Source organism: Cyprinus carpio, chromosome A13 (genome assembly GCF_018340385.1).
Source record: "Cyprinus carpio isolate SPL01 chromosome A13, ASM1834038v1, whole genome shotgun sequence".
Taxonomy (NCBI): Eukaryota; Metazoa; Chordata; class Actinopteri; order Cypriniformes; family Cyprinidae; genus Cyprinus; species Cyprinus carpio.
This window is the reverse complement of record NC_056584.1, coordinates 4,952,431-4,979,801: the sequence shown is the minus strand read 5'-3', so window position 1 is coordinate 4,979,801 and position 27,371 is coordinate 4,952,431. Positions and strand designations below refer to the sequence as shown.

At 38.3% G+C, this 27,371-nt stretch overlaps 2 protein-coding genes across 6 annotated transcripts; one reads left to right on the top strand and one right to left on the bottom strand.

Annotated features, from left to right (window-relative positions):
- The first annotated feature begins 1,003 nt into the window (after window positions 1-1,003).
- On the top strand, window positions 1,004-11,185 carry LOC109062168 (broad substrate specificity ATP-binding cassette transporter ABCG2-like). Of its 4 annotated transcripts, none has more exons than XM_042768432.1 (16): window positions 1,004-1,016; window positions 3,032-3,222; window positions 3,678-3,737; window positions 4,296-4,413; window positions 5,045-5,200; window positions 5,545-5,702; window positions 6,894-7,045; window positions 7,144-7,236; window positions 7,401-7,576; window positions 7,664-7,815; window positions 8,980-9,069; window positions 9,152-9,276; window positions 9,641-9,795; window positions 10,507-10,596; window positions 10,685-10,737; window positions 10,834-11,185. In XM_042768432.1, exons 1-16 carry the CDS (start codon window positions 1,014-1,016, stop codon window positions 10,979-10,981), a joined length of 1,920 nt encoding a protein of 639 aa, XP_042624366.1. In that variant the 5' UTR covers window positions 1,004-1,013; the 3' UTR covers window positions 10,982-11,185. The 4 variants fall into 4 exon arrangements, with proteins under 4 accessions (XP_042624366.1, XP_042624365.1, XP_042624367.1 ...); XM_042768431.1 differs by having other exon boundaries at window positions 10,831-11,185; XM_042768433.1 differs by lacking the exon at window positions 1,004-1,016 and adding an exon at window positions 1,972-2,304 and having other exon boundaries at window positions 3,029-3,222; window positions 10,831-11,185.
- Window positions 11,186-12,776: 1,591 nt separating this feature from the next.
- LOC109062217 (prosaposin-like) lies at window positions 12,777-26,664 on the bottom strand. Of its 2 annotated transcripts, XM_019079298.2 has the most exons (15): window positions 26,505-26,664; window positions 23,620-23,753; window positions 23,459-23,533; window positions 23,252-23,377; window positions 19,280-19,465; window positions 18,959-19,102; window positions 18,795-18,851; window positions 16,638-16,643; window positions 15,345-15,497; window positions 14,896-14,988; window positions 14,421-14,598; window positions 14,161-14,324; window positions 13,839-13,919; window positions 13,647-13,754; window positions 12,777-13,542 (listed from the first exon to the last, which is right to left on the bottom strand). In XM_019079298.2, the coding sequence occupies exons 1-15, from the start codon at window positions 26,536-26,538 to the stop codon at window positions 13,507-13,509; spliced, it is 1,575 nt and encodes a 524-aa protein (XP_018934843.1). In that variant the 5' UTR covers window positions 26,539-26,664; the 3' UTR covers window positions 12,777-13,506. The 2 variants fall into 2 exon arrangements, with proteins under 2 accessions (XP_018934843.1, XP_018934844.1); XM_019079299.2 differs by lacking the exon at window positions 16,638-16,643.
- Between the last annotated feature and the right edge of the window lie 707 nt (window positions 26,665-27,371).

Below are 27,371 nucleotides of genomic sequence, written 5' to 3'. Positions count from 1 at the left end.
TAATACTTACAAAATACAAACACTAATGTACCTTGCTGTTAGTGTTTGCTAGTAACACTGAATAAAACAAAATCACATCTTATGATTTTAAAGCATATTTACTTATAATTAAGTAAATTTAGAAAACAGCTACATTACAAAAACCAATATTGAAAAACATGAAATTCACAACAATATAATTGCTAGGTCAAATATTTAATTAAAAAAAAAACTCTAAAAGTGTATATGACTTTATCAATGAAAAACATCATATATATATATATATATATATATATATATATATATATATATATATATATATATATATATGAAAAACATCATATATATATATATATATATATATATATATATATATATATATATATATATATATATATATATATATATATATATATATATATAAAAGACAATTTCTAAGTCCAATATTTCATCTCAAAACACCTGAAGTGCATAAGGTAGTAACAATTAAGAAAAATCAACATTATAAAAAAAATATTAAAGAACATGAAATTCCCAGCAATAACTTTGCTAGGTCAAAGATTTCAGTGGACAGCAAATTCATCCTTGGTAGGCAGAGCTTACACTGAACACTGACATTTTTCCTAGTTTTTTTATTTATTTATTTTTTTTTTTATGAAACTTAGTGATCCCAAACATTTGAATGGCCGATTCTGACACCCCTCCCCCTCTCTCCGCCAGAAAAACTTGAAGAATCATGAACGTATATAAACGGCAGGTTTATTATGAAAAAATATAAACGTTAAAAATAAGGAAGTTTAGGAGAATCAATGATTTGTAAACAACTTATTACCATTGTGTAAATAATATGTAATCATGTATTCCATAAAAAAGTAACTGTAGTCTGATTAAGAGTATTTTAAAAAGTAGTTTACTCTAATTACAAGTTCTTGAGTTTTGGAATCTGATTACGTAATCCAGATTACATGTAATCCGTTACTACCCAGCTCTTTGTGATGCTCTTGGAGGTGTGAGTTAAGGATCTCCTCAAAAACATGGTATGTAAACACACATTACTTTAATACTTGTTTTAATATCAAAACGACCGTCTATGAGAGAAGAGAAAGTGCTTAGCGACTAAACAAATGGAAAAATGCCGTGGATTATGTTTTGTCGTTAGTTGTATTTGTAGTGTCCTTCGCCCTACACGATTTGCGAATTTAACTAGGTGACGAGTTTATGACTATTAGTTATTAGTTACGAACAACATAATTATAATTTACATAAATCATGGGACATTTTCTTCTAGTAAAAGGTATGCTGGCTTTTTATCTGCGGACACCGGAACGGAACACATGTCGATACTCTTTTAGTGAACAAGAACATGACCAGTTTTGTTATTCCTGTTTGTTTAGATAAACTCATATAACTCTCTCGAAAAACAGACTGTCCGTTTACTTTTTACATCATATAACGGCAAGGTTGACTTGCCAGTAAAGTTAAACCAACCTAAAATCAAGCCACAGCCAGACTGACATCAGTAATATTTCGTAGTTCCTTTTCTGCTCTTTAATTTATAGCTGCGCAATTCAGGAAGTCTGTAACTGATGTTAAATGTCGGGTTTTTTTTTTACGAACAACTAATGATATATGCTTTTTTGATTTACTAAAAATAACCGGCTCTTGAGAGTCATTTTGTTCTGGAGTCATTTTCCTTATTGACTGCGCCCCATGGTTTGATTTACTAAGAAGAACCGATTCATCAGATTCATTCGTTCGAGATTCGGACTCCAGTGTTCGCGCTGTATGATGATTCTCTGAAAAGAACCGACTCGTCAGATTCATTCGTTAGGGATTCGGACTCCAGTGTTCGCGCTGTATGATGATTCTCTGAAAAGAACCGACTCGTCAGATTCATTCGTTCGAGATTCGGACTCCAGTGTTCGCGCTGTATGATGATTCTCTGAAAAGAACCGATTCGTCAGATTCATTCGTTAGGGATTCGGACTCCAGTGTTCGCGCTGTATGATGATTCTCTGAATAGAACCGACTCGTCAGATTCATTCGTTCGAGATTCGGACTCCAGAATTAGCTCTGTATGATGATTCTCTGAAAAGAACTGACTTTCTGTCGGTTTCGCGTTGTTGTTTAGTAGCGGTGATGCGTATCTGAACAGTAATGTAGACACATGTAAACATACTAAACAATTAAACTTATTTTAAATAAAAGCTGCTTGTCGGTTTCCCACCCCACAATCTTTACTGCGGTGCCATATGTTAACACAAGCCAGGTTCATACACCAGGAAGTGACATCATTTTTGTAGGATAACAACAGCACAAGCATCAGTAAGTATTGCCAATGGATTTAATATATGTTCTGTGCTGTCAGTTAGTTTGTCTAAATTTAAAACATTATATCACTCTGATAAAAAAATACTGAAATCTTCCAAAAGGTGGTTGAAGAAATGAAAACCCTTTACGTTACTTGCGCTAATGCTCGCTGAACAGCGGCTCTTTATTTCCATCACGCTGGGTATCCTGACCGTGTTCTTGTCATTGTGTAAAAAAATGAAATAAGATATTATTAATGATGGCCAAAGTGACAAGAACACGTTGGTTGGCCCTTAGTGACCTTTTTATGTAAATACAACATAAATAAGCATAAACATAAAAAACAGCAACATATACATACATACGCATATAATTTAAAGAGGTACAAACAAGAACAACCTATTAGAAAAAAAGATGTAATTATACGTTTGCTGTGCATCTGACAAACATAACAGAAATGCATCATCAGCATTATCATGCGTTGTAGTAAGTGTGGTAAATAATTTACTGCTTTGAACACTTTCTCCTTCAGTAATCATTTACTGTAGATAATTATTTGACATTTGAAAAGCTCTGTATTGCCATAGACTGTATAAAAACAGTGTGTTACTGTTCACTTTCAATGCAATGGGGAAAATGACGCTGTGTTTAAAAAATACTAGCCTCATATTTATCGTTTATGGGTGCAAATAACAATAATGTTGTCGGGTTGTTTGTTTAAATCTGTGTGCATCTCCGGCAGACAGAGGAAGGCATCATGCTGGATGAGCTGGTTGTGAAGGAGCAGCCGTCCACAGACATGGAGGAGTCAATACCATGTTTCCAGGCCCCAGGCCCCACGCTCACCTTCCATCATCTCCGCTACCACATCAGAGAACGATTAGGGATGTTTAGTAGGGAGTGGGTTGAAAAGGACATCCTCAAAGATGTCAGGTAACTTGAACACTTTTTTGAACACACATGCTCATTCTTTAAGCATAAACCTTTGAATGGTAGTGTAGCTTTAGATTGTTTTACAGCAATTGATTAAATACCTCTACACCACACAAGAAAATAGCCCCCAATTAATGAAATGAGTCAGCTTAGATCTGACATGTGCTGGCCTGCCCATCTGTATTTGCAGGGTGCAGTAAAAGGACAATAGTCACAGGGCTTTAGCCTGCAAGGGAAGAATGGGGATCTGAACAACTCCGCATCATATCAGCCATTCTGCTCTCTAGATAGTGAAAAACCCATACTTGCCACACACTGTTAATGAATAACAGTTTTTAATTCCGTGTTAATAGGTATTTTCTTGCATAGTTACTATCTGCAGTGTATGAAGAAGAATCAGTGATGCATGTCTAGTTGAAAGCAGTCCAGAAAGTGATGTTTTTCATCTGTTGCAGTGGTATCATGAACCCTGGGATGAATGCTATTATGGGCCCGACTGGAAGTGGAAAAACATCGTAAGCGCATGTCCATTTATTTCTGTTACACTAAAATATCATTGTATTCGCTGCAAATATCAAAGCAATTCTTGAAATTCTTTTTAAAGAACGACGTCACAAGCACGTTTCAAGCTCTTTAATTTGACAAAGATTGTTATCTTTGTTAGTCACTGAAAAAATAAATTGAAAAAAAAAAGAAAGTTTGTTAGAATAGTTAGCTTTGTCTGTTTGCAGATGTTTGATTCATGCACTTTCAGTTATCTCTTAATTGGATAGTTCACACTAAAATGAAATTCTTTCATCATTTACTCACCCTCTTGTTGTTTCAAGACTGTTTGACTACAGCGGAAGTCAATGGGGCCCAAAGTTGTCTGGTGCCTAGCGTTCTTCCAAACGCCTTCTTTTGTATTCCGCAAAAGAAAGTCATTCAACATAAGGGTGAATAAATCATGGCAGATTTTTTGTTTTTGGGTGCATTATCACTTTTACAGTTTTTTTTTTTTCTTTTGAAAACCTACCTTTTAAATAAGTAGCATTTACAATACATGGCATTAATTACAGTGTGTCTGTCTTCAGGCTTCTGGATGTCATTGCAGGACGGAAAGATCCTAAGGGCCTAAAATCAGGCCAAGTTCTAGTTGACAACACCACTGTGACCTCTGACCTCAGACTCTGCTCTGCCTATGTAGTTCAGGTGGGCCTTCTAAAAGACATATTACAAAAAAACTGATATATAGACTGCTGTTCAAAGGTGCGGTTCGATTTTTTTAAAATATTTTTGAAAGAACTCTCTAATGCTCATCAAGCCTGCATTTATTTGGTCAAAATTACAGCTAAAGCAATAATATTGTGAACTATTATTACAATTTCAAAAAACTGTTTTCTAATTGAATATATGTTAAAATGTAATTTATTGCTGTGATGCAAAGCTGAATTTTTATTTGCTATTGTATTGTGTGTAAAATTGTAATTTATTGATGATTCTGATATGCTGATTTGCTGCTAAAGAAACTTTTATTATTATTATCAATGTTGAAAACAGTTGTGCTGCTTCATATTTTTGTAGATACTGTGACGAATGGAAAATTCAACATTTATTTAAGACCAACAGCATTTATTTGTAACATTATGAATGTCTTTACTGTCACTTTTGGACAATTTAATACATCCAGGCTGAATACAATTAATATTTCTTTAAACAAAAACAATCTTACTGACCCCATGTATAGTTTTATCTTACATAGTAGTAATTGTAAGAGAATTGCTATATAATTGGAAATGAATATGATGAAATCATGCATCGTTTCCTTTCTTTTGTCTTTCAGAATGACGTTCTGATGGGAACTCTGACCGTAAGAGAGAACTTAGCATTCTCTGCCAACCTTCGCTTGTCACGCAAAGAGTATTCCTCAGCTGACAAGAAGATGAGGGTTGACTCCGTCATCCAGGAGCTCGGCCTGAAAGACTGCGCAGATACTAAGGTAATACACTTCAGCCCTGTGAGGAGGAATGTTATAAATTATTTGTTGTATCGGTATGTACAAAACATCCCCACTTGAGACTCTGTGTGTGTGTGTGTGTGTGTGTGTGTGTGTGTGTGTGTGTGTGTGTGTGTGTGTGTGTGTGTGTGTGTGTGTGTGTGTGTGTGTGTGTGTGTGTGTGTGTGTGAACGAACTGGGTCAAGGTCACGTGTTCTTTAGTCACACAAAAACTATTTCCAAAACAACAACAGTAGGGTTGGGCGCTCTGTCAGTATATACAGTGTGACAGTAGGACTGTGTTATTTCACACTGACAGGACTTGATATGGCCTTGTTCTCTCTCAGATCGGGACCATGTTTTTGCGTGGTATTTCTGGTGGAGAGAAGAAGAGGTGTAGCATCGGGATGGAGCTCATCACGTCCCCCTCCCTCATGTTCCTGGATGAGCCCACCACAGGCCTGGACGCCAACACTGCCAACTCCATCATGGAACTGCTGCAGAAGTACCACACGCTCTCTTATCAGATACACCTACTGCACTTCCTGTGAACAATGAAGTCTCAAAAAAAAAACACTTGCTCCTTAATCTTAACCCTGTAAATACTAATCTCTAAACCCTGTAAAAAAAAAAAAAAAAAAAAAATATTGATTATTTAGACAATCTCATATTTGATACATTAGGCTATGATGGCTCATGTAGTATGATATTGGAGAATATGGAGCTCATTTCTGAGGAGAAAAAAAAAATCACCTAAATTTTATTCAGGCTGAGCAAAAATATGCAATTTGATGCAGTTGCTTAATATTTATTTGGCCAAAAAGTGAAATTCAGATAGCCTGTAATGTAAATCAGTAAGATCATTATAACAGCAGTCTACTTACATAAAATGCATATAAACATCAGTTGTCAATATATATTTCCCAATAATGTCTTAGTAAGATGATATTTAAATGCTTAAATGTTTTATGATTAAAACATATAATGCAACACAGTACAATGATTATTGAGCGACAAATAAACATTTCTGAAAAGCCTGGTGTATCATATTAGAAATCAATAGACATATGAACAATGACCTGAAATGCATTTTTAGAATTATACTAAAAGGCCTTTTACTTGTTAAAGAGTATCATTCTGACAACAAAAGGCATGTAGGAGAAAGTTTTGATCATGCTGATAAATAAGAGGCCTTAGAAATGTGTGTATCATATATTCACAGGCTTATAATGTTAATATGCTGAGACAATAATAATAAGCCGTTTGTAGAATACTTACCCTTTTTCACAGAAGTGTAAAGTGCACTGGGGTTCATTCTTTTAAAACACTGTATGAAGTGCTTTTTTAAAAAACGTGCAAGCTTCATATTTCTACTTTGAAGCCCTCCAGTGAATTCTTCCCATTGCCATCCATCGAGAGTGCATTACTGTACATGTGTTACTGTGCTTCAAACTGAGAGATGAGTCAAAATAACAATGTGTGGTAAATGACCGCATGTAACAGATGAGTTAAAATTGTATTTGAACCCCCAGAAAATTGCACAACATTTGACATGTTTTTTTTTACTGTAGCTGTCAGTAGAAACCACATTCCACTTCAAATGTAAAGCCCTGTCACAAACAACCTGTTTTTGTCTGTTTTGATCATGAGAAATGCAGAGATTGATATGTTGATCATTTGTTGTTTTGTTACTCAGGCTCTCCAAAAAGGGTAAGACTGTGATCTTCTCCATTCACCAGCCGCGCTACTCCATCTTCAGCCAGTTTGACCACCTCACACTCATGAATAAAGGAGAAATCATCTACGCAGGGGCCGCCAACAAAGCCATCACCTACTTTGAGGACTTGGGTACTGACAGACATACTTAATTCAAATGCAAATCCGCAGTGATTCGCTCATCACCGCATGTGTACTGTGATTCTCAGACTTGTGTCAATGTGTCATAGGTTACAAGTGCGAGCCATTCAACAACCCGGCAGACTTCTTCCTGGATGTCACAAACGGAACCATCCTTCCTCAAATACACAACAATAAATCAGGTGCCGAATATTTTTCGTATTCGCCACCTTTTTATATTTTTATCTGAATATATCATTCTGAGCAGTGCTGTTGGTACTTTACATGGACATTTCTTGTAGTTTGCTAACTACGTTTTTAGACTACTCCGTGATCAGCTAACCATCTGTGTTTGGTGTGTTTTTAGAGAAGTGTAGCAGCAGTGAGGAGATGGAAGAGAATGAGAACCCTCTGGCTGTCATTTACAGACAGTCCCCTTATTTCCTCTCAGTAAAAGACAGACTCAATCAGATTTCAGATGGGCTTGACCCTGAGGTCACTAAAGGTGACAGGGTCAGTTACGCCACACCTTTCTATTACCAGGTATGTAGAAGCAATAGGTAGATAACCAGGAATAAAATCAATAGATGACTTCTGTACGTGGGTGATGATTCTGTGTCTATGTTGCAGCTCATGCTGGTGAGTGGCCGCACCGTAAGAAACATCTTGAGGAATCCTCAGACATCCTACGCCCAACTCTTCCTCAACATTTTCTTCGGTATTTTAGTGGGTCTAATCTACTACCAGATCCCACACACTTTACCAGAGGCCCTTCAGAACAGGTGAGCACCTGCTACCACATCGAGTCCAAAATGACCTTTCTGCCACAATTTACAGTTTAAATACATGGTGTGGAAATTAAGGAATGGAAATGGAAAATAAAGGTCAGAAAATGAACCAGGTAAAAGCCTGATGAATGGTCCATTCCTCGCCTGAAAAAGCTTTCAGGTCACTGACGGTCTTTGGCTTTCACGTTGCCACTGCTTTCTTCAAATTCAACCAAATATTTTCAATGAGAGTCTGAAGACTGAACAGGCCACTTAAGTACATCCTATGTCTGATCCCTGAACCACGCATAAGTAGATGTATGTATACTTTGGGATGGCTGGCCTGCTGGAAAGTCCATTGATCATCAGCTTCCTTCTTTGCACCAAAGGAATCACAATTCTTGCCAAAATGGCCTGATACTAAATTTCTGATTTCTACAATATTGCAGGTTTACAATAACACTAATTCATTCAAGTATTCCAAAAAGGCCGGTCGTCCACGTAAGACAAATGCATGAGAAGACAAGATAATGCAGACACTCTCAATGTAGAATCAGTTCAACACTGCAGCTGGAATTTCTATGGGGTTTATTTTTGAAAATGGTGGTGGTATTTCTCTGCATGTTTAAAGAAGTCGGACTGAAAGCACACTCTGCAGTGACCAAGCCTCTCATCAGCAGAAAGAATCAAAAGGCTAGGCTCACCTTTGCTGAGGAGCATGTTGTTCACTTTAGTGATGAGAGCAAGTTTCATTTATTTGGGTCTGATGGGACACATTTAGTTCTGCGTCAAACTGAGGAAAGACTGAAGCCGTAAAGAAGTCAGTGAAAGGTGGAGGAGGAGGAAGTGTCATAGTTTGGGGGATATTTTCTGCAGCAGAAGCTGGGCCTCTTATACAGTGACATGAATGCAAATGTTTATCAGAACCTCCTTCAGCAACATGCAGTACCTTCCCTGCAAGCATCTCCCAATCAGCCTGTGATTTTCATGCAAGACAATGCATATATATATATATATATATATATATATATATATATATATATATACTTTATTGGGTTAATAAATAAACAATATATATATATATAATAATTTATTTTTATGCACGTAAGGATTGTACCTATTGCACCTGTGTTTAACTTCTAGCAGTTATTGTGAAATGTATTTGTTGTCTCTCTTCAGAACGGGAGCTTTCTTTTTTCTGGTCATTAACATGGTGTTTGGCAATCTGTCTGCGGTGGAGCTCTTCATCAGCGAGAGAGTGCTCTTCATGTGAGTCGACATCTAAAAGTTAGCTTTCCAAACTATTATTCCAATTAGACAAAGACCATCATCACGTTCCTCTCACCTGCAGCCATGAGAACTCAAGTGGTTTCTACCGCACCTCTGTCTACTTCCTGTCCAAAGTGTTTGCTGACCTCATACCAAACCGCATCCTCCCCGTCTTCATCTTTTCTGCCATCCCGTACTTCATGATGGGTGAGAAGTCTCACTATCTTCTAAAATACCTTCTTGGGGAATATTTTAGGAGGCATTGTATGTATCCTCCTCCACAAAGACAATCCCATAGTGCACTGTGACCAGATCAGCGAACACATCCAAGCTGGCGAATGAAATAATTTCACTGTTACTTTATTAGTGGAGTAATGTAAGGAAAAGTAAACAAGGGTAACTGGGTGTTGCCATTTCGGAACTGTCCATATTGACAAAAGTGGCCAGAATGCAGAAGATTAAGTGGCAGCACATCACAAATGACACACATGAACCTAAATCAAACTAATAAGAGTTTACAGCCCTTTGCTATACCTATAACATTACACTGTTTTAATGCGCTTCATCTCAGGTCTGAAGCCTGACGTGGAGGCCTTCTTCCTGTACTGTTTGACCATGAGTATGGTCAGTCTGTCAGCGGTGAGCTTGGCCTTCCTGGTCAGTGCCAGCGTGGGCTCCTTCGCCATGGCTAACATCCTCATCGCAATGCCTTATGTCTTCATGATGGTGAGTTTAGCCGAACAGAAGAGATTTACAGACATGTAGATTGTTTGGTTTTTCTAATTGGTTCGGTTCGATGTTTTGGACATTTCAAAATATTCCAAAATGATAGATTATAAAAAAAATCTTTATTTTAAAACTTCTGATTATTTTAATGCACAGTTGTATATGCCTAAACAAACCAAACTAATGGAGACATGCCAGGTTCAGAAATAAACGCTTCAAACGCAGATTCTAGTTGTATGAGGTAAAGACCAATTAAAGGCATAGTTCACCCAAAAATGAAAATTCTGTATGTCGTTCCAAACCCGTAAGACCTTCGTTAATCTTTAGCACACAAATTAAGATATTTCTGATGAAATCCAATAGCTTTTTGACTAAGAAAAGACAGTAGCTTCATGTCATTACGGTTGAACCACTGATGTCACATGTACTATTTTAACGATGTCCTTACTACCTTTCTGGGCCTTGAACGTGACAGTTGCCTTGCTGTCTTCTCAGAGTCAGAAAGCTCTCGGATTTCATCAGAAATATCTTAATTTGTGTTTGGAAAATGAATGAAAGTGTTGCTGGTTAGGAACGACATGAGGGTGAGGAATTAATGACAGAATTCTCATTTTTGGGTGAGCTATCCCATTAATGAGATAAAGGTCATGTGTATTTTTGGGCCATATTATGATTTAATCTCACAGGTTTTCCTGTCCTGTGTCTTCCCAGGTGTTTGGAGGTTTCCTAGTTAACTTGAATTCAATGCTGAGCTGGATGTCCTGGCTGAAGTGGGCCAGTATATTCCGATATGGCTACAATGTAAGCGCATTAAACACATTCCAATCCAATCAAGACAGTCTTTATGTTTGCATTTCAGCAGTAATCCAACCAAAGTTTCTCTCTTCAGGCACTTGCCATCAATGAACTAAAAGGTCAAGTCTTTATCAGTAACTACACCAGGTAAGACTCACTCAAACTCGGATCAACGTTCCCCTCCCTTGGTCTAGATGAAGTGAGGAATGTGTCTCAACTGCAAACTCTCTCTCTCACCAGCAGTTTGAGAGGTGACGTGTACCTGGATCATCAAGAGATCGACCACAGCACTTGGGGCTTTTGGCAGAACCAGGTCGCTCTGACAGGCATTATGTGCGTGTGTCTGATTCTTGCGTATGTGCAGCTGTGTCGGATTAATCGCTGGAAGTGAAAGAATGACACTGGTTGTGTAATCAGTCTCACTTTTTTTTTTTTTTTGAACCCTGAAATCAGGAAATCACACATGTACAGTGAAATGTGTCAGTCACACACAGGATCCACAACTCGCTACCTCAGACTCTTCAAACCTGCTACCTCCAAAACTACCTGTGGCTTTGTGAATGGTTAAATGTATATAAAAGTTAAGCGAAAAAGATTTTATGTCTCACATGTGCTTTTATTTTGACTGGTTTGGCAAACTCCCTTAAAGCCAAATTGCATTATGTCTTGTATCTATTGCCAAAGTGGTAAAATGAGTAAATCTTACTATTGACATAAAGTAAAACACACTTTTCACCCCAACATGAGTAATTAAAATACAATAACAATACACTTAAAAATAACTTTTTAAATTGAAGAACTGTTAAGGTTTTATACGTCGAGACATGGAGGTTATAATGCAGAAAACTGAGATCTGCATCCATTTTCTTAAACGTGGCAAATTCAGGCAACCAACTTGAACACTAACAAAATTTTCCACTGTTACACAAAACTCCCAATCCTAAGTGTTCCTACTGAAATGAGCAGACTTAGAAATTTCACAGCGCAAAGGGTACCAACAACACCTTAACAGACTGCACCTGCAGTTTCAAGTTTTCCTTTCTCTTTGGAGTGTTACAAGCTGTTTGTGAATAGATAAGATCCCTAAAGTTGCAAAGACTAAAGTCTCAAACCCAAAGAGAGATTTTTTTTAATAAAAGTTAAGACTCGTCCACGCGCTCCTAAAACGCTTAGTTCTAACACGCCTCCACATGTCTATGTCACTGTGTGGGAAGATTTGCATAATGTCACCCAAATGGTCACGCTAAGAAAGAAGGCGTAACTTATTCTCGTTGTTGCGCCGGCACCATGTCGTGGAGACGCTGTTTCATTGTAAAAGCAAAACTACTTTGTTTGGGCTTCCAAAAAGAGGGCACAACTAGAAATCAGTGGTTAAGCTATATTTACAACACTGTTCCAGAACAGTTCAAACCAAATATTCAGATGTGTGCAGCACATTTTACGGAGGACAAGGACTGTTTCTTGTGAGAGTAGCCTACAATGCCAATGTTCTGATAAATGCTGACTCACAGTCTGTATGTTTAAATTAAAGAATTTGCCACTGATGATTCAAACACGAGTTTTAAGCAGTGTAGAGTAGCGCTTGTTTGTTGTTTCTCCGATCACAAATGCAGACATGGTTATGTTTACACGGCGCAATGAAACAATGCGTAAAAAGACAGTATAAGTCATTATAATCAGTAATTATGTTCTCACTGAATGCAACAAATGCCTCTTTTGTAATTGGTTTTGTTTCGTCGTACGGGGACACGCATCACTATGGTGAGGGGCGTAACATTTCCGACACACGCTTGAGGTATTCAGCAAATCACAACGAACTGGATAAAGAACGCACAATCAGAACACACTTCGCTTTTCAGAACGATGAGCTTTGTAAAAATCGACGGGTTTCAAAAGGAGACAGTATGTACAGTAGGTACAGTATGTGGAAAATAACGTTTTTTTGAACCATTACACCAAATACACATTTTTTTTTAGCAACGTCATATGACCCCTTTAAGAAAGGTGGGTTTTTAAACAGACTAAATGATTGGAAAAGTCCAGCTTACATTACCAGAAAGACATTTAAAAATTAGTTTCGTGCTTAAGTTTATACACTTTACAAATAATAACAGACAAATCAAGTGGTTTTTTAATTTCCGGAGCTGATCTACTGACAAAAAAAAGGGTTTCAAAATCACAGAGAATAGGGTTGAAGTTGGTTTTATTTTCATTTTAAAAAAAAACTAAAAAAACAAAAGCCTCAGTCTGAACAGTGTCAAGCACAAGGATAAAATCTGACATTTAGGAAGCAGTGACAGATCAATCAGTGAGGGGCAACAGTTAGTGGGGTTAAATGAGGAATGTCAACAATCACTTCCCCTTCAGCTCATTAACAGACACACAATGAGTTAGAGAATTGACTTCGAGTAGGACCAAAAGTGTCACCCATTAAAAACTTTTATCAGATTTAAATCACTGGCCTTGCAGGTGCATTTGCACAGTTAAAGAGGGAGGCAGGGATATTAGAGCATCCAAAGCATTTCATCTTCATTGTTCAGACCCCCTTTTCTGATAAAGGCACAATATATTTCCATATAGACTCATGCTATAATCATATGAAGAAACAACTAAAAGAACATTCATTTTAAGAAAAGTCAGCAAAATAGCAAAAAAAATTCAGTTTCAGTGCATTTCCCATACATGCCATTCATCTCTCTCCAAACCCCTGCCCCCTCAAAATACATGATACATTTTACCTTTCAGTAAAAGCTTTCTTTCCCTCAAAACAAGGCTGTTTAATTAGCTGTGACAGTTCGATTTCAAATATCAATTTTTAAAAGAAAACCCAAGTATTGATTTCAAAACAGAAAAGCAGCTCTACAGCAATTCTCCTTTAGTTTCCTTAAGATTGTTGTGGAACGCTCTGCTCGTCCTTTAGCTCCACACGTGACGCCTGCAGTGGTCCAAGGCCTGCAACACACAAACACAGAAGCTTCATTTACATCACAGCCTGTTTTTGATGTGCAAGACAGCATTTTACACTCAAAACATAAAAAGTTACAAGCAATACTCACGTTACAGCGAGAAGCGGTCTCCACGTTCTTACACCAGTATGCTGGCCCCCAGCTGCACTGGTCCAATCCCAGCAGCCTCTGCACTGCCTCGGGACATGCTCCCAGCTTCTGTACACACGAAAACCCCCAACAAACACAGTCAGGGCTCACTGATCACATGATTTGAGCTGGAGAGTGCAGGGTAAATCTTACCATGCAGACAAAGTCCGGGTCGAGGGTCTGGAGCAGCAGCTGTACCAGCAGAGGCTCATACTGCTCAATGAGCTGGTGACACTGCAGGAAGAAGAGCGCACACACCTATTAGGGGCGTGAATTGTCACTGGTTCACGATTCGATATCATGATGCATCATGAGCATTTACATACAGTCATGGGTTTTTATTTTTTCCTCTGCATTATTGCGGTTTGATTATGAAAATGGCTAATGCATGTTTTTGTTCCTAAATGCACAATTATGCAACCCAAATTTCATAGCAAATCCAAATCTCACACTGTTTACTGTAAGCGTGACCTACCTCATCTCTGACAGCTTCAGGCAAGAAGTTGCAGACCTTCATCACAGCGTCCTCGATCTCTGCCTGTGTGGCGTTCTGCTCTAGGATCCCGTCCACATAACGCACTGCCATCTTACACACGTCACAGAAGTCACCCGCCTCAAATCGCTGCTTGTCCATTACAGCTGCAAGAATAAAGCAATAAAATGAATCTCTCACATCTAAAAAAAGAGAAACAAATGGAACATTATACTGAAAACAAATGTTTTATCAGCACTTACAGACATAGCTGACCCCATTGCAGAGTCCGAGGAGAGAGCAGATGGTTTTGGGATCGGCCTCCTGCACGAGCAGGTCAATGATGGCCTTGCCGTAGGTCTCAATCAGGTCCTTGCACTGAGCCGTGAGTGTGGAGGGTAAAAAGTCGCAGACTTTCTCCACAGCCTGCACAATCTGTTCCTAAAAAACCACAACAGTGTCGGCACACCATTAACAGGCTATTGTTTGTTGATTAGAAACAACGGGATGTATGCACCATCCTATTATCATATTAATCTGCTTTCTCTTCTCTGAATGAAGAAGGCCTTATTCCTTCAGTTCCACCTGCTGCTATGTTTGTCTCGCCAGCTTCAATCAATCTTAATATCTAATCATTTATGAAAATCTGCACATATTTCTACTGATTCTACTGGTCCTTAAGGTTTTTTAACACTGACAATCAATGGAGAATCGGTTATTTTACATGTGGCTTCATACCTCAGATGTGTGATCCTTAATCATTTCCTCAACTTTCTTCATCACAAACTCACAGAGGGCACACGGAGGACTGTTGCGTATTTGCACCAGATTCTATCGAAACAGACACACATGCATGATGGAAACATCCTGCATTTTTACACACCTTCTCAACTCGAGTTTAATTTGAATGTGAATACTATTTACAGCCCATAACAGCTGACAACAGTTTGGAGTCATTCAATTAATTTACATTGTCAAAACAGAGGCTGAAAGATAAGTAACTTCCTGATGTTATCTAACAGGTCAGTGGAAAAAAGAAAAAAAAAAAAAAAAAAAAGAGTCAATTTTATTGATTTAGATTAAAAGATGAGTAAATGCTCGATTAAACATGTTTTAAATTGATGTTATCTAACAGGTCAGTGGAGAAAAAGAAAAAAGTCAATTTTCTTGCTTTCATGCTATTGTACCTTTGCAGGCTTGGCTTTGACAGGTGTTTCAAGTTTGGTTGCAGGGAACGTCTTGACAGCAGGGATTGATTTGGCAGGCATCAGCTTCTCCATGTGCACAGACTTTTTCTGAGCGGGGCAGAATCCAGCACGAGAGCAGATGTCCTTGGCTTGCTACAGAGGGATTGGAGGACACATTCAGTAACACACAAGAAAGACAGGATGAGTAGAATTTCTGACATGCACTGACTAATACAATTATGCACCATCCTCCTGGATGACGTCATGCAGCATCCATTGTATGACTAACTGATTACCCATGATGCTGCTCCACCTCATGCCCACAGTATCCCATATCCCCCTGACAGTCTGACGGCAGCCATGCATGCAAGCACAAGACGTGCAAGTATGAGCCGATGAATGGACCAACTTATCCAATTCAACACTTTATAACAACCACATGTTCAAATGCAAATGTGTTTGAATGTTAGCTCTCGAGTAGGGATGACAGTTAAAGACTTTGTTCCAATCCAAATAACGATTAATCGGTTCCTGAAGTATTCTTTTAGTACTTGGACACAAACCTAAAATACTTTAGGAGGGAGTCAATTATAGACTGATTAAAACCCATAAAGTGAGTCTTTTGACCCACAAAATTTGCTTAAGAAAGATCCAGCTCAAGAGTACTTTGTGTACAGCACAAACACATCGGTCACACTAAATGGTTTTGGTCTGTGAGAGCAGCAAGAGAACACAAAAAGTTTTTTTTTTTTACTTGCTACTGAATGGTATTCAGGTATTCATATACCATCTCGCTATTTTAGTATGGTATGCTTCTTAGCATCTATTTCCAGGTTACTCCAGGATTTTGTGTGTTCTTGGAAGTTGAGTGAGCTGAGTAAACTAACTCTCAGCCATTTTCACCAGTAAGAACCAAGAGTTTGGGGTTTATGGGACAGCAGGTTTAACCATGCTTTCTTAAAACAAGAGTTTGTGGATTATGGGACAGCAGGTTTAACCATGCTTTCTTAAAAACAAAAAAAAAATGTTTATTTTTTTTGTTGTTGTTTGTTTTTTTTGTTGTTAAATGTAACCCATATGATAATAAAGGATGATCAGTCTAGTTCTACATCTACACATAAACATGAAAACCTCAGGGTTAAGGCTATTGTAAAGTGGGTGAGTGGCTAGTCTAACAACAGCACAGATTAGCAGCGGTTGGTGTTAGATTAGAAACCAGCACAGGTGATTAGCCACATGACAGACTGATTAAAAGACAAGCTAGAATGCGACTAGCAGCTCAGAGAAACCTACCTGCTCCTGAAGACCAGAGCAAACAAAACCACAGGAGGAGAGGGATAAAGAGAGACAATGAAGGTGGGAATAAAAGATTTTTTTAAAACAAAAGAGACAACAAGTGACTAGAGTTGTGGATTAAAGAGATAGCTCACCCAAAAAATCTAAATTCTGCCATTAGCCGCTTTTCCACTGTCGGTCCAGTGTGAGCCAGGGCTTAAAACGGGCCGGGCGGGGCTAATAGCCTCGGGCCTGTAGCACGAGGCCAAAATAGCGCTGCGTTTCCACAGTCGGGCCAGAAGCTCCGCTGCGCTTCACTAAAACCCGCCCTTTACACGACTCTCAGAAACAACGTCATGCAATCCAATTATTTCACCAACAAAGAGAAGTTATCAGAAAACTAATGAGAAACAAGTCACTGTAACATGCGCGATCACAAAACGAACACGATAACAGCGGCCTTTTGTTTGCATGCTTTGTTAAATATTTAAATTAAAAAGCATCGATGTTTTACTATAATAAGTGATAGCCTACATTGAGCATAATGAATTAATTTATCAGGCTTGAAAATTTGTCACAGAAATAAATGTATTTCTATTTTATTTATTTATTTTTAACACTGAAGCGTTACGAAAATAGCCTGCTTATTCAGTTGAGACTGTTTCTGTTTATTTGTAGTCACATATGTCACATTTAGAAAGAATTATAATTTCTCTATTTTTATAAAAGCTCCCGAACAAAAACATTATTATATTTTTATGACATGGGCTATGCAGAGCTAAACTCAAGACGAGACTTATGACAGATAAAATATGTTACTACATGATTGTGATATTAAGACGCTGACGTCTTATTTCTTTAAGCGGTCACAATAAGTTACCATGTTTATTATGGTAATGTTAATACCTAGCGTGCATATTCTTTTGCATCGCTTATAAATATTTCTGCCTCGTATGGTGATTATAATCCACATCGGATCGGATCGAGTTATTTCAAACACTCGCTGCTGACTGAAAGTGAGTTTTGAGCTCAACTTATTTTAAAAAGTGCTTAATGCTGCTGTTATAGCTGTTAACTTTATGAAATGATCCGCGGCGCTGACGCTCTCCAGACGCAGAGAAAGTCCGCCTTTGTTCATAACCACTCCTCTAGCCCCAGCTGGCCCGCTTTGGCCCAAGGTTTTCGTCGGGCCAAAAAACCCTGGCCGTTGGCCCCGAGGAAGCCCCGACGAGGCACGATCAAGCCCTGGAAGTGGAAACGCGACTGGCCCTGGCACGCACTAGCATGCCCGCTTTAAGCCCGACAGTGGAAACGCGGCTATTAATTCCTCACCCTCATGCCGTTTCAAACCGTCTATGCAGCATCAGCTCTCGGATTTCATCAAAAATATCTTAATTTGTGTTTCAAAGATGAACGAAGGTCGTGCGGGTTTGAAATGATATGAGGGTGAGGAATTAATGACATATTCATTTTTGGGAGAACTATCCCTTTAAGCTGGAAGACAGGCAGCTTAACAGGAAAGGGAACAAAAGCAGCTTTGTTCACTTGACTGACAAAATTTGCAACAAGCTCTCCATATTAAAGGGGTCATATTTTAATGTTTTTCCCCTGAGGTCCACTTATAAATGTTAGTCATTTATGCAGCAGTCCCACCCTCTCGTTGACCCTCTGAACAGGATTGTTTCGCCTCTGTCTTTAACACAAATCTCCTCTGTGCATGTCAAATGAGAGACAGTGCTGAGCTGCATCTTTAGTTGTGGACTTGAACACAAACCCAATAGTTTTTAACCACCTCATCCTCTCTCAGTTTTCACTTTTATTCCAAAATACCAGAACTAAAGGATAGCCATGTGTACTCTACTTCCTCCTCGGTGAGTGGGCAGACCACATTTCTGGGTCTTTATATGAGCATCATTCCCAAGCTCACAAGTGTAAAAATCACCTTTTCTTTCTCTTTTTTTTTTCTATGGAGGAAGGTGAGTTCTGAAAGTTATACAACACAATATGGTACAGTACATTAAAATTTTGATTCCTCATATGACCCTTTTAAAACTTTGTTGTGCCACGAGGAGGGGAACATAAGCAACCATTCTGGTAATGGAGGATGGATGAATGAAACGGATGAAATGCTGGCACAAATGAAAAGACATTTAAGAAAGCCTCAAAATCACTTACCATAGACATAAGCTGTATAAAGACCAGTGGTCCGTACTGGCTGATGTACTGCTTGCACTGTGAAATGAGAAATGAGAGATAAGACCACCAAAAATGTCCCACACATGCAATGCACACCAAAGCACGGCATGTCTACTTTGAGCACCAGTCTCTCATGTTCTCACCGTATCAGACAAGCCAGGTCCCAGAAGATCACACTGGCTCTCCACCCGAGCGAGTAGAGTGTTGATAAATGAGGAATTGGCTTTGGCTTCCTCCTGAGTGTCCGAAATTAACGTAACACAGTCCTGGCACACATCTCCATCCGTCTGCGGACAGAAGAGAACACCAATCAGTTAATAAACATACAGGATGAGATTAATTGTGCATGTTTTAATCAGCAACACGAATGTAATTGGTGACACTATAATAACGTTCATCAAGTTGAACATTTGGCGTCTCCATGGATTTCTTCATTGAAACATACAGGTGTGAGACAGCTTTACCTGTTTGGGGGTCTCCTTGGTTTTCTCTTGGGGGTAGAGCAGCTGAGGGATGTTGATCAGGAAGGGGTTGACACGCTGGTTCAGGTCCACTGGAGGGATCTCATTGGACATGAGCTGAGCTTTAGCCAGAGCTGCCTGCTGGGACACACACAGGCCAAGAGCACCGCACACCACACCAGGGTCGTCCTGCGAGATGAAGCGAACACAGAAGCATTGTAAAGCATGATATTAACACAAATAGGATCTACAGCTGAATACACTGCTTTAGTTCCTTAAAGAAGACTGTGACATGCTTTGAAAGACAGATGAGGCTCTATGGGAAGGAAGAGCCAATTACACAAAGGCTGCTTTGTGGATAGCGAACCATCTAAGCAGCACTAGTCAGACTAAAGCTTTAAAGGGGTCATGAACCACTGATCTATATATGACTGGATCGCTCATCGCGTTCTAAACTGCCAGCAGGCAGTGAAGCCACCGGAAGTGTTCGATCTGCCATCATACTAATCCCTACCGGCAGAGAGCACCATTGAGTCACATTCAAACCGCTGTCCTAAAATCACCCGATTTGAAGCGAATCAGTCAAACAGGACTAGTTTTTATGTTATGTGTATGTAAATTAATGTTTACTTCAGATGTTATCTGCAGTGTTTACGGTCGTTTGGGGCAGTATAAGCGATATATTTAAAACCGTTTATGTGGTTTAGTGTGTCTGCTGCGCACTGATGACATAGGTAACGATCCAACACAAAATATAGCCTATTTCTTTATGAACATAATTATTCAGGAATTATTAAACATGAACGTATTAGTATCAGAAATGGATTTGAATATATTAGAGTGAATAATGCAATAGCATCTGTTAATATTGCTGTATACTGAACTGAAAAGCTTAACTTACTATCTTGGAAATAAAGCCTTTAAATGTCTTTTAATCCATACTGTGTATAGTGTAAAGTTATTTCTCTGAATAAATTATGATGTGTATATTTTTAATGTCATGATTGAGCAACATCTATTTGAGACTCTCCGAGATCGCGCAAATATTTTTACTAGCAGTAACGTTACCGTTTACATGTAAAATATTGTATGCTGAATTAATAATTATTTTAACAACCGTTTGAATCATTACCTGCTTCAAAATGAATGCTGTTAATGAAATCATTGTTGAAACATTTGCACTTAGCGCTGATTAACGAATAAAAACACTATAACTAAATTATATAAACAATGAATAACTGTACAAGGCAAATAAAAGGTATACAAAGCATAACATCTTTCTTCAGATTTCAGAATGAGCACTTTGTGGTTTGTTTTATATGCTGAGATCGTGTCCGTCTGATGTTTATCATGTTCATGATGTTCGCTACTGTAATGAACATAGCTTTTTAATAAGTAGGGGAAATTCCCGACATTTAAAAAATGACCGTTTACATGCCTAGGGGTGTTTGCATTGTAATAATGTACTGGGATACTTCAGATTTAAAAACGCTGACTTGTTATGTCATGTTTTCTCATTAAAATCATACAATTTCCTATTAATTCAATAGAACGTTTACGCACACTAGGGATTTACCAATATGTCTGGCAGGGGTGAAGAATTCGGCACAATAATGAGCAATCCAGTTCTATATTATAGATCAGTGTCATGAACTCTTTTGCCATATAACAGGTCAGTGTACCAAAAAAACATCCTGCAAATTTCAAAACTCAAAACTTTTTCCATTGGTTTAAAAACAAGTGTTATTGAAACCAAGCTCAGAAAACGACTCGTTTTGGAATGTGCCACTTTATGATGTAATAGTGTGGATAAGCACCGCCTCCACAGGAGGAGATCAACGCCTGCTTATACATCACTGCCTCTTTAGCTCCGCCCACTGATACACGCCTGTAGTAGGAAACACTAGAGAGATGGGAAAGAGGGGTTAATACAGGATTACTCCAACAGAACCATACGGATGACAATACAAGATTACAAGACAATGTGTCCTGCAACAGTCTTTATATTGCCTTCCTTGTGATCCTAACATATCTAGATCAGACGCAAGCGCTGCTGCATCATGTCGAGAATCAGTTTCTCTTTCAGGTCAGAAGCAGCGGGAATGCTTGTATGTAAGAAATACAGCGGGACATCAGTTTACTGTCAGGGATTTGTTGTGTCAATCCGTGCCCCATCTAGTTTAGACAGAATAGATGATTATAATGGGTTCTGTTGTCTATAGTCGTGTTGCGCTACTTGCCTCCGGTGTAAACACAGGGTAAAATTAGCAAAGAGCTCCAGATCACATAAGTTTTTTGCTTAACTTTGCTACAGATTCATTTTTAAACAAGACCGTATGATGCAGGCTTTTCAGAAAGACTGAAAGTAAAAGATGTTGCAGTGCTGAGTCTGACTAGAGTGGATCCAACAGTAATGTTGCAACAGGAGTGTGAGTGAACGGGCTTTTACCCCAATTGCATTATCTGTTCCAGACCTTTTGATACGTGAGTGAACGGGCTTTTATCACAATTGCATTGTCTGTTACAGACCTTTTGATACAAACTTAATATAGACATCTGTTATTTTATTTAGCCAATCATAGCAGTGAGCGTTTATTTGTAAGTCTTGAATGCGCCCCGCCACTTAAAAACAGACCTATCTGCAGAGAGGCTCAATCAACATTATAATTGAACCTAAATAATTTTTAAAAGCAGCTCATGAGTTAGTTTTGGAGACATGAAAATGAATGCGTTTAGTTTCAGTTTTTAATTGGTGGTTTGATCAATTCTTCACCCGCAGTTTAAATGTCACTGATTTGTGCCTTTTACAAACTTCTTGCTGAAGTAATGAATACTCTCTACTGTTACACTCCATAGAGTTTAACATAGTGGCTGAACAATACAATGCCATGGCCATTATTTGGCTTTTGATTTTTTTTTATTAATTAGCAGCATCAGCAAATACATTCATATCACTCCAGATGACCGTGCTGCGTATGCTCTTCTGTGTCCTCCACGCCACAAAGATGCTCTGTTTCTACGTGTATTTAGCTTTGCTTTTAAGAAGAAAACCTCATGTCAGCGGTCTCCTCTGTGTCAATAAAACCTCTGTGTCAAGCATACGGGGATATAGAGAGAGACAGAGGAGACCGCTGACAAAGGAATTATTGAATAAAGTTGTTATTTTTGTTTTCTTTGCTTACAAAAAGTGTTCCTGTCACTTCATATAACCCAGATTGCACGTCTGATGGCAGATGGAGTATATATACTCCATATATAGAGTATATATAGATGGAGTATTCTGATGAAGACTTTCATACCTTTTATGGACCTTGACACTGTTATTTATTTGGCAGTCTATGGGACAGTCTCAAGCCTCTAGGTTTTCATCCAAAATATCTTAAATTGTGTTCCGAAGATGAACAGAGCTTTTACGGGTTTGGAACGACATGGGGGTATAAGTGATTAATGACAAAATTTTCATTTTTGGGTGAACTAACCCTTTAAGGAAAAAAATCTCAGTGCTCAATACACTAGGGAGTTATGATGACTTCTTTGTGCAAATAAGTTAAAAAAAAAAACATACATATATGTACAGTTATTTAATATCAATTTTGGATTGGAAACATTATAAATTGTTTATTTGTACAGTTATTTAATATCAATATATCACGTTTTTTTTAAGCATTTTCTTCGCAGCATAACGTTCCGAACGTTGAGTAATTAAATACATCGGTATGGCAGTATATTAAAAATTAATATCGTAACGAAAATATACACCGGTTTTCGGTGTAAACCAGTATACCGCCCAGCACTAGTAAATTGTTCATTAAGTTTGGAACAGCATGTTTGCCTTCCTGCTCCAGAGCTTGTGTTTGGTACATGGTGGGTGTTCAACACTGTTTCCAAACCCTCAATCACAAACTACCACCAACTAAAAGGGGAACTGTGTTACTCATTTAGTTAAAAGGGAAGGGAAGGAAGTATCCAGCTCACCAGCTCTCCTTGGATGATGTCCATGAGAACGGGGAAATAGTTGTCCACAATCTCCTTGCACTGGTCAGCCATGCCCTCATCAGGGATCAGCTGACAGGCCTTCTCCATGTATCCAAGGAGTTCGCTCTAGATTCAGCACAAGAATTTAGACTTTGACCTCGCATAAACAGTACTCAAATCTCCAGCGCTATCATCATGTTAGCATACCTCTGTGGCATTGTCCTTCAAAAGCTGCTCCACCACCACTAACACCTCTTTGCACAGATCACATGGCACAGATTTCTGCAAGAAACGAGGTTTTATACACTTAGAGCTCATGAATTATACACTGGCATACAAAAGCACTTCTGAGAATCAGTTCAGCGCACCATCTGAGGCTTGCTCCACACACTCTGTTGGCAGTGCTGGACGGCACCACAAAGGGAAGCGGTCTTGACGTTCTGGCACCAGTAGGGGGGACCGCGAGCACACTGCTCCGTACCCAGCAGGGGACTTGCCACAGCTAGCAAGAAACAAGAGGAAATACATTAGATATGTATAGAACTGCCACAATGATCACACAGACACGTGATGTCCTCGTCAAGTCAGCAATTACACATTTATTATATTGTATTATAGCCACTGAAAAAGGAAGCAGCACCTACTCAACAACAATCACCTTCTTTAAATTTTCCACATACTACAACCAGTTGACCAGTAACGGGTTACTCAAATGTCTTTTGTGTGATTCGTGACCAAAACCTACAACCACTGTAGTAAACACATGATAAATGATGTTACAAGTTCCCCATTGAATTCTAACCAAAAGTTACATCTGAGAAGCAAATCATCATAGCTGCCAAAACACAAATAAAGTACTTTAGACTGTCACTGAGACTATTTAGATGGCAGTGCAAAGCGAGAGAGAGAACCTGACAGGGCAAGTGTGCGTGGAAAGTACCTAAAGATTGAGAGCCGGTTAATAGTTTCCACCAAGTACAATGCTTAAATTCTTTAAAAATCCCCATGAAATGAACAGGATCATAATTTGTGCCTGCAGAGTTGTTACCTAGAGAGCTGATAATAAGAGACTATTTTCATAAACTGGATGGCAGTTTTGGACATTTTTCTAGAATTACTCCTAATTTGCAGGCAATATCATCTGACATATGACATATGCGCTTACAAAAACTACAAGCTTGAGCAGTCTTATGATCCAGTGTCTGTTTCCACCAGCTCAGCATCAGCCTCCACAGCTGACTGTACAAAAGACAAGTCGACACAAAACCCAGCTGACTGACACTGAATTTTACTGTGATGAATTATTACTCACTCATAAGTGATTTTACCATCAATGAATCAACATCACACGATCCATGACTAAACTGTGCCATAACTAAACTTGAAAACAGCCCTAAAGGCCTAAACTCTTAACACAAAAGCAGTCCGCTACCAATGAAAACACAACCTTTTGTTAAAGCACCAGGGTTTCACTTCTGCTTTGCCACTCGATATTAATCCATATTAAGTGTCAAAACCAAATCAGAAACTACCAAAATAAAAGCATAAAGTGAGAAACAAAGTGCAGATGCTAAGGATTATAGGAAAGCTCTGTGCAATAAACCTGTGGCCCAGAACTCGCTGTAAATCTGGGTCATTTCTTTATGGTTTGCAGGATCAAAACCGTCTCATGAGTGACTAATACACTTACTTCTGCTAAATACAAGAGGAGAACAAGAGCCTTCAAGAACAATGACTGCTATATAAAAACAGGGAACTCAACATGAGGATGGGTAGTGAACATAGCATGCAAAGTAATGCAGCAACTACTCTAAACAACATTTTTCTCATTCTCTTATAAGAGTGCATGAGGTTTGAGCTCATTAACTGAGAATGACTGTTTTTAAATTACACTGGTTCGTTTACATGAACTGCAATAAGCTAAAAAGTGACAAGTACATGATTCAGTTAACAAAAACACTTGACCTCACATTAAAGTTCTTGTCAGTGTGATCACAGACTCCCTAAAATGTGGAAGAGAGTCCAGTAATAAGTCCAGAGCAAAAAAAAAAATATATATCACATACTTTAAATAACTCTTAACAATCACTGCACTAAACTTTATTATAGAGTCATGAACCAGATCTGATCGGCCAATAGGCCAAACCTAGTACAGTGTCCAACTTTCCCTTCTGCAATTACTGAAGAAAATAAAAAACTGCATGTCAATGAGAAGTGAGACATTCTGTGGTTGAGATACGGGTTTTAATAAACCATTTTTTTCACAATTCAGAGGCTCTGAACCTCACATAGACCACAGTATGAAAGACCGCCTCAATGCTTTTATGAGCAGAACTTTCTGCAAAAATAACAATCTTTGTGATAAAAAGATGAAGTGAAATTGTGACTGTAATGGCAAATACTAAAAAGGAACAAAAAAAGAGGATGTGGAAACTACACAAGTAGCAAAGGATCTTATCCCTGGAAGTGAAAGGAGATGCTACTTTGAAAGGCTAAGTAACTTGGATACAAATGACGCAATTCAATCAGACGCCAGCACAAAAAAAATAAAATAATAAAATAATAATAATAAAAAAAAAAACCTTTAGGAGTTAGAATACAGCCATCTGCAATGCATTATGCAAACGAACTCTGAACTGATTCAGACACCTATATCAGAGAAAGAGATAAAGTTGATGAAATCACCGAAATCGATCAAGCACGAGATGAACGTTACGTAAAAAGGAGATGCAGAAACGATTCGTATTCAATCCGAATTAAATTTGAGTTTAAGAAATAACGTTGCATTAAAAATTAAAATGATCAATTAACCCTTCGGTTTCATACAACAGAATCGGCAGAAAATTATTAAAATAGACTTCAGTCAGTTTAGACCAGTCAAAAATATCTGCGCAACAAACACATTCATGTGTTGTATACAACATACCGGGTGAAAGACAGCTCAAAATAAAGCATTTTAAAGAAAACGTTTAAAAAAAAAACGTCGTAAGTGACTTATTATGTGCGCTGTTGTTTAAAAGCACTTAACTTAGCCTGTTAGCACGTCATCACGCGACAGACGGCTAATCAACAAATCTGGGAAATATTATTATCATCACTATGAATGTAGAAGTTTATTCTATTAAAAAAGAGAATAGAATAAATACTATGTTAGGCGGTGTATTTAACCGGGCCAGTCAGTAATCTACATGACATGTTTATCAAACACGAAAGCACCACAAATAATGCGGAGGTCAAAAACAGCATATATTACCCGTGGAGATGAAAAGCAGCGTGAGGAGCATCATGACTTCGGCAAACAGCTCTCTAGAGTCGTGTTGTGAACCTGGCTGCTGGAGGTTAGCGGTGTTTATGCTGCAGTGACTCGCCCGCGTGTGTCACGAGGCTTCTGCTGCTCTCACTGTCAGCTGACCGCTTCCCCGCCGCGCACGCGCACGCGCACGAGCACGGCTCAGCCTGTTTGTGCGGGTCAAAAAACGCAAGCAAGCTCTTATCATTTGAACTTTGTATTTATTTATTTTTAGTTTTCCACAGTATTGATGTGCTTTATGTCTTCCTTTATATATAACTACAATAGCTTTAGAGTTTGGAGTTAAAAACCCTATTATAGCCTACAAATAATACAACTACATTCAAAATTATACAAATGCTTGTTTTTGTTTCAAAAGCCTGAATAAGAATAATTTTTGGTGAATTCTGCCCCTCCAACTAATATTTAATTATAATCATATTTTCTATAGATTTTTGGGTACACAAGTCAACATAATCAGTTTCATGAAGTGTTTTGGTCTTTGTGCATTGTTTGAACTGAAAAGTCTATGATTTTTAGTTCCTAAATTCACGTTGACATCTAGTCCATAAGGCGTCATAACTTACTCTGCTATTTTCACAAAAGTTCAATGTGTGTTCATTTCATTTCCATTTGCATATTACCCTGTTTTTGGACATGCACTCTGGTTGTACCACTGCACTCTTTAGAAGTACATTTGAGTACCATGTAGATACCATTATATATAGATACAATTACTAAACTATCATTGACTACTAACATTTACTCTTTGGGTCTTTTTACTTAATAAAATAAGTTATAATAATATAATAATAACAAGAATAATTGTGT